The sequence below is a fragment of the Poecile atricapillus genome, chromosome 3, assembly GCF_030490865.1.
Source record: "Poecile atricapillus isolate bPoeAtr1 chromosome 3, bPoeAtr1.hap1, whole genome shotgun sequence".
NCBI lineage: Eukaryota > Metazoa > Chordata > Aves > Passeriformes > Paridae > Poecile > Poecile atricapillus.
The window spans coordinates 100,940,859-100,953,311 of record NC_081251.1 but is presented as its reverse complement, the minus strand read 5'-3'; the positions used below and the strand labels follow the sequence as shown (position 1 = coordinate 100,953,311).

General features: G+C 49.0%; 1 protein-coding gene across 1 annotated transcript; it reads left to right on the top strand.

Annotated features, from left to right (window-relative positions):
* The first annotated feature begins 419 nt into the window (after positions 1-419).
* Positions 420-12,239, top strand: LBH (LBH regulator of WNT signaling pathway). Its single transcript, XM_058835112.1, has 3 exons — positions 420-594; positions 1,352-1,454; positions 9,868-12,239. Exons 1-3 carry the CDS (start codon positions 569-571, stop codon positions 10,066-10,068), a joined length of 330 nt encoding a protein of 109 aa, XP_058691095.1. The 5' UTR covers positions 420-568; the 3' UTR covers positions 10,069-12,239.
* The last annotated feature ends 214 nt before the right edge of the window (positions 12,240-12,453 follow it).

Sequence of the window (12,453 nt, the reverse complement as noted above, 5' to 3'; positions counted from 1 at the left end):
CGCTTCTCCGGCACATGCCGTCCCTGGCCGGGTCCCCGGCCACCCCCCGCCACCACCACCATGAAGGGGGTGGCTTTGAGACCCGCTTCGTGAGCCCCAGCCCCAGCCCCGGTGATGCTCGGGGTGCCGCCGGTGCGTCCCTCTGCGGCCGGCAGCAGAGCCGGGGGGGCGCGCCCCACCTCGGCCCAGGGTGAAACAGCGGGAACACATCTCTCTGCACTGGGAACGCCCGGGACGGGGTGGCGGCCGCCCCCCGCTCATGGGGACACGGGGACAGACGGATAGACGGACACACACCCCCACACCTCCCCCCGCAGGCGGCGCGCGCCGAGGCCATTCATGAAAAAGTTGACGTCAGGCGGGTGGGCGGGTCCTGGCCCGGGCCCCGCCCCCCGGGGCCATTTAAGGCGGCGCGCGGCGGGCTCGAGCCTCAGACGGGAGGCGGCGGCCGAAGCGTGAGGGAGCGTGGTCAGTCCCGGGTAACGCCGCGCATCGTCCCGCCCTGTCCCGCAGCGCCTGGGTGCCCCTCCCGCCACCCCCCGCCCGGGGCAGCCTCTGCTGGGACTTCATGTCTGTGCTGTGTCCCCTGCCCTGGTGAGTGGGCGCTTCCCGCGGGGGGCGGGCGGGGGCACGGCGGCTCTGCCGTCGCGGGGTGCTGCCGGGGCCGGGATGGCCGAGCCCCTTCAGCCGCCCCGTGGCCCGGGAGGAGGCGAGGCAGCGGCACGGCGAGGGGCCCCGGGGAGCGAGCGGCTCAGGGCCGGTGGCGGTGGTTCCAACGGCGGGCGGTGCGGGCCGGGCGATAGCGGGATGGGCGATAGCGGGATGGGCGAGCTGCGGGAGGGAGTTCGCTTCACTTTCTCGCGCTGGAAATGCCATTAGGGCTGTAAGAGCCGAGCTGGAATTGGCGCCGCGCGCTCCGCTGGCGTGCGAGTCCCCGAGGTCGTAAAATAGTCAGTGGGGTCTAAAGCACAGCGGCTTGAGAAATTAAAAAAAGAAAAACCAAAACCCCCGCGCTTGCACTTCATTTGCTCCGTGTTTTTTTACTTTTCCCCGTCCCCGGGGGGCAGAGTTGGAGGAAGCGGAGTTAAAAGCGGAGCGCTGCTGCTGGTGCGTCCCCGGGTGTGCTTGAGCTGGGCTCTTGGGGGGAGAGCCGGGGAGGTGCTCCGAGGGCATTGGATGTAGCTCCGGCTTACGAGGTACTGAGGTTTTTCCGCTGCCTTCCAAGGGGGGGCAGGAAGGAAGGGACCAGAAATAGACTGCCTACAGCCTCTGCTGCTCGCTTCGCCGCTTGAGTCGTGCTCAGTCCTGCCGGAGCCCCTAAGATCACTGGAATGCTGTCTTTTGTCTCTAGCTCTGATTATCTGAGATCCGCTGAAATGACTGAAGTGATGATGAACACCCCAGCCATGGATGAGATCGGGCTAAGCCCCCGCAAGGATGGGCTGTCGTATCAGGTGAGTGTTTTGCTGGCAGTTGAGGCACTAATCCCATGTGGAATTGCCTGGACTAAACTGTAAGCTTTGTCTAACGTACCTTTCCATGGCCTGAGCTAACAGCAGGTCTTGCAGGAGTGAGAACTGACTGGAATGTCTGCTTGGCACGAGATGGTTGTCTAAAGCATCACTCACTATCAGTGCAGGTTGGCAGAGGATTCGCTTGTTTTGAAGTGCCCAAGCCCCCGCTCATTCAGCATTCTCAGGGCTCACTGGGAGATGGGTTAAAGGAGGATTCATGCCACTCACTGGGCTGAGAGGGCTCTCAAGATCTTTCTCACTCACCATACAGCTGATCTGCTGAGAGCAGGATGATGCTGTTTATATGGTATCCACATCTTTTTGGTCTAGTTTTTGGTTTACCTCACTGATATGCCCATTTGAGAGGGTTAACAGTCATCTGTAAGATACAGTGAGACCAGACACAGCCTAAATGAGCCATGAAATGTCACTGGAGATACTGGTACCTGGAGGCATGAGTTGCATTTATTCTGAAACTTCTGAACAATGTAGTTAGCTATTAATGTCTAGATCAATGGCTAGGGTGGTCTTCAGCTAGATTGAGACTTAATCCTTTAGTCTCAATTTCCCTTTCATTTCCTTGCCTGTAGTTAATCAAAGCACAAGTCAGGCACCTTATCTTCCTAGCTCTGTGGTTTTCTTCATTTCCAGGAGGCTCATTGATGAGATCTGACACAGATGCTGAGTGCTGGCAAATGACTTGCATCTGTTCTGTGCATCGGGTGACTCTTACGGCAGATCCAGATGCAGGCTTTGTCCTTTGCAGATGTTACACAACCTGCACAGAGGCACTTGCTCCAAGTGTGCATTCAGATGAGATGCTGTATGTTTGCATATTTGTGTCTGAAAAGGGAACTACAAGGCAGCAGCAGTGCACTGAAGCATGGAATCGACTGAACTTTGGGCCACTGCCGAGGCCTCCAGCAGAAGCCATAGCTATGTGGAGGAAAAGGGGATGCATTCCTTCTTTTAGTTAGGATTCTGTCTCTGGATAATGCAAGTTGTTTGGTTTATAGCTGTAACATGCTTCAGTACTTGAGTTAGTGGGGAGTATACAGCCTTTTCTTTCCTCTCTTACAGAAGGAGTGCAGAGGGAATGACAGTTGTTAAATGTGAAGCAATCAAAGTAACCTGCATGCAATGTCTTTATGGGTCACCTTATGAAGAGGCTTAACCCATTCAGGTCAAATGCTTCTATTTACCCATCTAAATTCCCAGGGAGAGGCAGAATCTAGGTGCCCTGCTTGTTCTAATGATCACTTAGGTGATGTTCTTCCCCAAGTGTTAATGACCTTGATAAGTCTGCTTGGGTCAAACAGGACTGTTTGGTTTTGAGTGGATCACCTGAACATGTGAGTCATAAAAGCTGACAACTCATATCTGTGCAGGGCTTTTACATCCTTGATCTATTATCTTTAGTGCTCTAGTTATAGATAATTTTTTCAAATGCCTGCAAGGAACTTCACCGTGATGTGATGAAGAATGATGGCAGCAAGCGTACAGGAGTTGAAATAGAAGACCCTTATGGCACTAGCAGTGTGTGGGCTGTGTATGAGGTCTACCTCTAAATCAGGTTAGTGTAAAGAGGATTGGGGAGCAGGATCCAGCCTTCCTTCTCTGGCTGCTAGGCTAAGAATGTCACAGCGTAAGTCAAGATAAGTTGAAAGCATCCTTGAAGGGTTGAAACTGAACTGAGACCAGCTAGGGCAAATCTGATGCAAATAGCACCATGAACTTTTTGTTCTACCTCAGACTTTGGCACTTTGTGCCTCATCTTGCTGATGGAGAGAGTTTGGTACATGGAAAATTGTATGCTTGTCTGAGAGCTGTAGTGCAATAACTTAAAACCAGACAGGGCTAATGGAGCATGACTGCTCCTACACTGAAGCTTGTTCTAAGCTGCAGCATCATCTTCTCCTCATCTGCAGAGTCAGGCACTCACAGTGTAACAGCCCTTGGCTGGCTATGAGAGGCAAAAAATAAAAAGTGCACTTTTAGCTTCAAAATTTTGTCTTGTTCCTTTAGTAGAACTTGAATTCATTTTACTACAGAGATGACCTCAAGCTAGGGTTCAAAATTTCCCCCTTCAAGCTGTGTAGAGCAGGGACTGCTTTGGGAGTTGGTCTGTAGGATGCTGCCTGTGAGACTGGGGGCTGCTTCTGCCACCAGAGGCAGACATGAAACTGTCTGGACCAGAGGAGGTGGTACAGTCCAGCAGCACTTCTAGAATTCTAGAGCATATCAGTACCTGCTGCAGACAGATTTGTCCTACAAAGAGAGCTGTTTCAAAGTCTTTTTGCTTTTACTTGGAAGTAAACTGAGGAAGCAAGCTCATATCCTGAGTGTAAACTTCAGCAATCTGATTCCTCTGTCTTGTGGAGTTCACTGAACTTCTTGGCTCCTCTCTGTCTCAGTGGTTATGAAGGGAACTTGGGTTGTTGGCTTTTTGCTTCTGCATCTTCCACCCACTGGGGTGTCTGTCTGTCCTAGACATCAGCCGAAGGTCTGCACTCTCCTCCCTGGTGAGGCACTGTGCCCTTTGCTGGGCTGGTCATGACAGCTCAGTAGTATGAAAACTCAGACTGCAGAAGGAATACCATTATTAACTGAGATGCCTCCATAGGCTTAAGGCAAGCATGCTTTCTCATCATAGAAATTCCAAAATGCCCATTTTTGTTTTACATAATTTTCCAGTTAATATGCAAGAAGCTTGTAAGCTAGTGTGCTACCTTCAAAATCATCCTCTATAAGAAGGCTTTTATTATTGTATTTGTGACAGCAAGCTGCTGTCTGATCCCCCTGAAGGTGGTTCAGCCAACAGATTTCAAGGGCCTGAGCAGAAGTGAGTGGTGAATTTAGGGCATGAGTCTCAGAACAGGGCAGCATAGACAAAACAGAAGATGTGTCTGAAGAGATGATGTCATGCTGGGTCTTGTGCCTGCAGTGAGAAGCTATTTCTGGATCTTTAATAGATGTCCCATAATTCCCATGGGACTTACTAAACAAAAAACTCATTGAAATGCAGCTGATGGCTCAAGTTGCCCCTGTCACAAACAGATGTGGCTATGGAGAGCTTCATGCACTTCCTGCCTGGCAATGTCCAGTGAGCCAGGCTGTTTCTGCTGCCAGCCAGAGCTAATGCACTGTTTGCTGTTTCCCAGCCCTAGAAATGCCTGTTCTTTGAAGAGCCTCATCAGCTCTCTGCCAGCTTGTCCTCTGTGCTGTCTCCCAGCGGCACGAACAATGCCACTGAAACTGAGGCTGAATTAATCATTTTGTGGAGCTGTTGTCAAAACAGTGCCTTGACCGGAATCCTACCTTGCTTCTTGGAAGTGGAGCAGGGTCTGAGCACAACTGAAAATGCTTTAATGCCCAAAATGTGTGTTCTGAGCAAAGTCAGTGTTCTGAGTTGAGTGTGCTGCTTTGCTGCAGGCTGGCTGACAGGTGACTCGCTGGTCCTTCAGGCTCCCATGTAGGAGACTGGCCTGCAGAGGCTGAGCTTGCCTCATGCCATCAGCTGAGGTTTGGTTGTCATGGGGAGCTTGAGCTCTTTAAGTCATGATCACATCATGCTGGGATCTGTCTAGCTTAATCACAGCCACAGCTCACTGGGAATCACGTCAGAGTGGCTGAATCTGGGTAAATAGGCTTAAGGCTCTATCCAGTGGCTGTGCCAAAAGCTAGGTGTTGGGGAAGTCATTTCTGGTGAGTGTAACACCTCTTCACCAGCCCTGGGGAAGCTTTCCCAGGGAGCTGAGGGGCTTGAGCGGTGTCTTCTGGATCCCTCCAGTTAAACTGGACCACCTGTGTGTTATTGGCCCAAGGGATGTTGGATCAATGGAAATTGAACTTCCTCTGTAATTGTTTTCTTGTCAGGTGCTTCATGTCTGTGCATTCTTGATTTGTGCAGGGGAAGTCCTTTAGAGGTGCTGCTTGCTGCTGTGGAAGGTTTTGAGACCAGGCTCTGAAAAGGTGGCGATAGCAAGCATGGCTGCTAGACAAATTAGTGGGCAGAGTCGATGTGTATGCCAGGGTCTGGGACCTCAGTGAAGACAGAAGCAGGATATGGGGTAAACAGATACAAAAGCAGTCATGTTTGCAGCTATTCTGTGCACAAGTGTTCCACTGAACTGTAAACTGAGGACAGCAGCTCATCGGAACACCTCGGAGCATGTTTTTGCCTCCCTACTTTGATGCCTCCTTACTCTGAGGGAAAATGGTTAGATGTAGGAAGTTTCCCTGACATCATGCCCTGAGACAGGGCAGTATTTCTGTGGCTGGGGAGTTGTTGTGGCTCATCAACCTGAGTCACAGCTGCTGTGTACATACTTTGAGCTCGTTCTCAAGTCATGACTACTGTGTGAGTAAATGTATGTGTTGTAGCTGGAGAAGTCCTCCAAAGAGGACACTGAGAGATGACTGAAGTACTTCCTGAAATGAGCTTGCTGTGCTTCTCAATGGCATTAAAGTTTTATTTTCAGAACTTCAGCGCTGTTTTGGGATTTGGTATATTTGCTTGATATTGCTGAAGAGGCACAAAATTCAGTTCTTCAGTCCAAGGAGGATGAGTGATGTGTCCATCAGGGGTGTATCCTGCACCTGAGGTGGGATGTCTCCCATGCAGACTTTGCAGTCTTGTATGGTGTTACCACAATCAAGCAAAGCTTTCCCCCAAACCAGTAACTTAATTTGGAAAGATGTAATATAATTTAAATAGTTTTCAGCCCCATGGGAGGGCAGACCAGCATTTTAACTATGGGTGTTGGTACGGAGTACACATGTGGAAGTTGCTTTGAATTTTTACAAGTGTCACTTGGATTATGGTAGTGCTGAGCTAATCTTCTTAATTGTCTGACATCTCTCCTGCTTTTGGTGTTTCTCCATTCCTGTGAATGCTGAGAGAGGGTATGAGCCTCCCTAGGGCAATGAAAACTTTCCGTTCTTGTTGCCAGGACTTCATCCAAGGATAGTAGAGCTAGATCATCTGAAACAGAAGCAAACATGATCTTCCTAAAATCATTTCAAGCTTTTGTTTCAAGTTCTGCTTTTCCCTGCCCTTTCCAGCTGCAAGGCAAGAGTTTGGTTGATTTGTATGTGATCTGGATAAGTTTATGAGGAGAGCAGTTCCCAGACATAAATCCAGAGGGGCCTGTAAAAGCCAGTCTTGCTGTTGGCAAGAAACTGTGTTGAGTAGTGTAGGAAGCAGCATATGTGTCCTCAGTGGATCTAGACATGTTGGATGTGTCTCTCCATGGCCAGGATTTGGGGCTCAGCTACAAGGGAGGCTCTGTGGAAGCAGTTGCAGCCCCTTGTGCTGTGTCATGCAGGTGGAGGGGTGGAAGATGGCTTTGAATTGCTGCTCAATTTGCTTTTAGGCAGTCATTCACAACCAGTTGGTTGGTACTTGTCCCCCATCAAGTGACCAGGTCTGCCAGGGGAAGGCATCTGATTCAGCTGTGTGCAAGGTGGTTCCCTGTTACAAACGAGAGGGAGAAGCTAACCCATGTCTGTTGCCCTCTTTGTGGGGAAGGAGGTGCAGAGCCTTCCTTCCACGCTCCTGAGCAGGATAATGTGAGCAGAAGGTCTTGGAGGCAAGTGGTGCTGTCCTGGCTGCTGTGCCAGAGAGTGCAGAGCTCCCAGATCAGAGCTGAGCTGCAATTTTCAGTGTGGAGCTTGCTGCAAGTTGAGAGATTTTTTTCTCCCCATTGTCTAAATCTGGAGTGGGACCAGATTAGGCCTATGGAACCAAAAAATGTAGCATGGCACTGCTGCAGCAGGACAGAGAGCTGGTGCTTGCTCATTTTCTGTAAAGCTCATTTTCTATAAAGAGGAGTGGGGAGACTGGTTGGGTTCACCTTCTCACTTGGCATCCTCAGATGTACTGATAGTCTTAAAGCCTTTTCCTCAGGCCCTTGTGCTTGGCCTGCTGTCACCCTGCCCATCACATTGGAGGAAATCTGCCTTTCTGTATTTTTTCCATTGACTGTCCACGCCCCTTCAAAGTGCAGTTGCAACATCTCCCTTCGTGCTGCCTCAACGATTAAAAAGCATGACTTAGTGGAAAAAATCCTGACCTTCTTGGGTTTGGCCTGTCCTGCAGCTGTTTGAGATAAGATTGTGCTAGGGTTTTTTTTTTTTTATTATTAAAAAAGCTGCACACCACATTTTGCGGATATTTGTTTGTAAGGAAATGACTACTGCTTAGTTTCTGGAAAAAAAATCTGGCAGGCTCTTTTCAAAGAAATTGCTCCAATTTGACCTAATGTGCTTAAAATAATAGCAGTTAAAGGTTAGTTTAATTATTATACTGCTATTTTTCTTCCATAGGAGGCTATTTTCATGACATTATCAGCTTATGTAACCTCTTGAACCACACTTTTTTTTCCATTGCAACCTTCTAAATCATGTAATGTCAAGGGTATTTTTTTTTCCCCTATCCTGGGTTTAGATAACTTGATGCTTAAGAGCCACTGACTGTACTTTCAGTAATGCACTGTGTGCCTGATTTTGTTTGGCCAAGCAGAAGCCACAAAGCTCCAAGAAACAGTTGCTGTCTCACTGGTGCTGGGAATGACTAATAGCAGGTAGCTCACACTGCAATGCCCAGGTTGATGTGGCTGTGTTCAAGGGACTTCAGCCACTCTTGTGCACCTGAAAAACGTGCACAAGGAGCTGGACTCTTGCACCACTGTCCCCAGGACCAGATAATCACATGCAAACAGCCCCTGATTTGTGCATTACCTTCTGTTACCTTGCCTGAATTTGCATTAGGTAGCAGCTCAATGGCTTTCTCAATCTGATTGCCACACAGCTTTACGTGTGAAGGAGAAATGAGGCTGAGTAGTAGAAGAATGAATTTTCCACGGAGGTGATGCTGTAGCTAATAGTTGCTAGGCTGGAGAAGGAGTTGCTGGGGTGTTACTTCACTTTTTGTGGCCAGGACTTCCCAAGGTGGTGGGTACCCACATGATTGGCACAAGGAGAATGAGGCTTCATGGTTAATGCTCAGGGCTCCTGGATGGGGAGCCTGCTTTTGTAACTGGAACCACAAAGATAAAAGCAGATCAGATCTTGCTCTCAGGCTGAGGCTGGCAGTGCTGCTCCCTGCAAGGATGCTCTTGCAAGTCACTTGAATGCAGATGATGCTCAAAGAAAGGTACAGCCACATGACTTCTCACCTGGCCTACAACCTCAAGGGGAAAATGCACTTTGTAATTTTCTTCTTTGGGGTGTTTAAATGCAACTCTGATGTGAAATGGGCAGTCTGATAAAATCGTTTGAAATAGCAGGTGGTGGTTGTTTAATCTTCTGGCTACTAACCAGGAGGTCTGATGTAGCCAGTGGATTTTATCACCCAGTAATTACCTTCTGGATGAGCTGGGGTTTGAAGCTGTTCCTCCAGCAAGTTACCCACAGCCTTTTCTGTTCACATTGCAATCTAGTCATGCAAAGCTGCTGCTAACACTGCACCAGCAGTTTTTCTCCTTTACTCATGCTTTGCCTCAGTTTCTAGTAGGATCAAAGTGTGCATCACTGGCACTACCAGTGAGTATGGGCCCTGGTGCTGCTGCAGTGCACCAGCTTGTGCATCCGTGTGGCAAGCAGTGGGTGGGAGGGAATGGGTAAGGTGCACCTTGAGGGGCTGGAGATCAAGGAGTCTTTGTACTCGCTGTGAGAAATACAGTGCATAACTGCTGGCTATGCCCTTTCCTGAAGAAATACGGTCCAGTCCGCAGCCCCTCCATAAAATGAGTGTCCTGCTGAGTTTCACTGCTGATGCATGGTAGCTGTAGTGTGCAGAATACTGCCAGAATTATCTCTAAAATGCAGCTGAGCTATTTCAGGCTGGCACTGTGGCTCTGGAGTGATAACAGGCACAGGCCCTTGCTGCAAGGGTCTGGGCTTCTCTAGCGCTGTGTTGCCATGAGCCTCCTGCCTCCCAGCAGCAGAGCCTGGAGAACAAGCCCATTCTCATGTGCAGCCTGACCAGCAGCAGGAAATGAGATCTCAGATTCTCTGATCGAGATAGCTCTGTGTGCAAACTCAAGAGCATTAATGCAAAAGCAGGGGTGGGGGGCAGCGAGGCATTTGGATAAATATCCAAAAGGGCAGATGCCTATTTGCTGAGCACTATCCAAGCAAGCATGTGCTTCAGGAGCCTCTTGGGCAGTGCTCATTTCCATTACTTGGAGACTTGAAAAGGTTATTTGCAAGTTCAAGAGTATTCCCATCACTCAGTGGTTGACTCTGTGTCCAGACTAGTCTGCTCTGGAGACCTAAATGTTTTGAGCTGGGTTTTGGCTGAGACTGCATGAGTGCAGCCCCTCTCACAGACTGTTCTTGGCTCTTTCAGATCTTCCCCGACCCCTCAGACTTTGATCGTTACTGTAAGCTGAAGGACCGCCTGCCCTCCATTGTGGTGGAGCCCACGGAGGGGGACGTGGAGAGCGGGGAGCTGAGATGGCCACCTGAAGAGTTCCTCGTGCAGGAGGAGGATGAGGAAGAGGAGGAAGAAAACTGTGAAGATGCAAAGAAGGACAACAAGGAGCAATAAATGGCATCTGAGGAAAGGCAAGGGACTGCACCCTTCTGAAGGAAGAGCCACACTTTCTTTGAAAGTCTTTTTAAAAAGACAAGTTCAATTTTGCACCTGCGAGATCTTAGTTTTTTTGTATTCTCTGTATTGAGAACTGAAGCCCTCGGTGTCACCAGACCTCCTGAGGAAGGAAGGAAGTAACGCAGAGAAATGTTTGCTGTTCTCGAGATTGTTATCTATATTTTTCCGAGGCTGAGGCAGCAGTGAAATTCCAAGCACATGGCAGAGGGTGACCACACGAGGACTGCTGGAGGGGGGAGCTCGGGAAGGGGGAGGAAGGTTGGAGGTGGCAGCACTTGGCTGGGAGCTGCCTCTGGCTAAAAGCATGAGAACAGAGCCAAAATATCTCAGATTTGCCTTTTTTACAGCTTCCATTTTGTGTGTTGGGGGGTGGAAGGGTGTCCATAGTGAAGCATGGCTAAATGATCTAGTGACAAGGGGCCTGTAGCTCTCCCTGGTTCGGCACCTCCTAGGGTAAGGTGAGCGTCCATAGGAGTAGTCTGGTTTCTTGCTCTCGCTGTTGAGCCTGTTTTCCAGCCACTTTTCCCAAAGTTACTTTCTCCCCCTGTTTGCCTTTAGACTCTTCAATGCTGAGCTGCTGTATTTGCAGGGTAGCGTTAGGCTGCTGCTTGTCATCTCTCCTGTGATGCCCTAGCTTATCTTGCAGGTGGTGAGCATGAGGTGATGTGCATCGGATGTAAAAAGGTGCTTCTGTCTGCAGCAAGAGCTCATGTTTGAACACCTCAGATTTTTCTCTCCTGTCTGCTGAGGCTGCTGTGGGTGGTCTCATATTTTATGGTGCCCCAAGCCCAACGGTGGAGATTTATGTCTCCTTGCTTTGGTGTCCTTGAGGCTGTAGGGCTTTGTGTCTCTTAACTTGTTGGTCAGTGGGCTGGAGAGGGCTGGTTTGGGGGGGTTCTCCTCTGGCTTTGCACTGCAGGGCCTCCTCAGTGCAGGACAGGCTGGTGGGGAGGGCTGCCAGACCTGGGGGTCATCCGGAGACGAAACACCAGATCTAGTGTGGATCACCAGTGGGGTATGAAGTGCAGACTGGCTTGTGAAGTCTGGGTTTGTCCTCTCTTCATCATATCCTGCCTCAAGGAGAAGGCCGGTCTGCTGCCAGACAAGGTAACCTGCTGCTTTCCTGGAAAGGGATGATCTTGCAGCCTTGGGGACCAGCTTGGGAGCCAGTCAGTCTTGGGATAGGATGAGAGCAGTTACCACCTAAACCAAATCTGGGGTCATGGAAGAGAAAAAGAAATGTAAAGGCCTTAACCAAATTTCCATAATAATCCCAATGCCACCCTCCTTTGCTTATAACTGGTTCCATTTTTAAAATCTATTTGGACATGTGTGTATTTGTATTTTTAATACCTCATGAGTAGTTTAACGCTGGTGGGGTTTGGGAACTGCTTTTAACATATTGGCAGGATTGTTTTAGTCTTGTCTTGCTTGTGTTTCAACATAATGGCAATAATTTATCAGCTCTGTGTAACTATTTTTGGACAGATCGGAGTTTGGAGATGAGTTAGCACAAAGCAGGAGAAATTCAGTGTTCCTACACTGCAGCTGGCCTCTGGTCCAGCCACGCAGACCCAGTCAGACACTCTCCCTGCCCACCTTGGTGCAAGGTTGATCACCGAATGGCCATGATGTGGTGATACCATTTTCTCTAGCGATGGATTCAGCTGTTGTGTCTGTAACACTTGTTCTAGTCTTGCTGTCTTACTGGAGTGAGCTTGTATACCGCATACCAGCCAGTCGTCTTCTTTCTAAGTGTTACTCTCTATTGGTCTCTACCATCTGTACCACCAAGTCAAAGCTCTATATCAAAGATATTACCATGTGGGCAGCAGTGAGATGGCAATCCTTGGACTTCAGACCTGCTGTCTGCCCTAAAGACTTGCATATTTGTCTGCATCCTTTTTTTGGAAGTATTGTGTATATTTCTATTTGTTGTTGAACGTAACTAAAGAACAAAGCACTCCAGTAAAACTCCTCCTGTTGTATGATATACATTCTATATTTCTGTAATTCTTTTTGAGCCTCAGGGAGAAGCTAGCATTTTTTTCAAACTACATTTTTGTCACTGTGACAGTTGTAAATAAAGTTTGAAAATGCTTTCCAAACATACTGGCTTTGTTTTTACTGCTAAAGTGGGTTGGGATGGTCAGCCTCTTCCCAATCATGGCTATCAGTTGAGCCTGGAGATGCTGGTTTCTTAATGGTGGCTGGCCTCAGATCATGCCCTATCACATTGGAAACCTAAGTTAACTTTGAGGGGCAGCACCTTTGCCTTCCATCTTCCTGTGGTTGCTCACTACTGTGTGAAAGGCTGCAGCA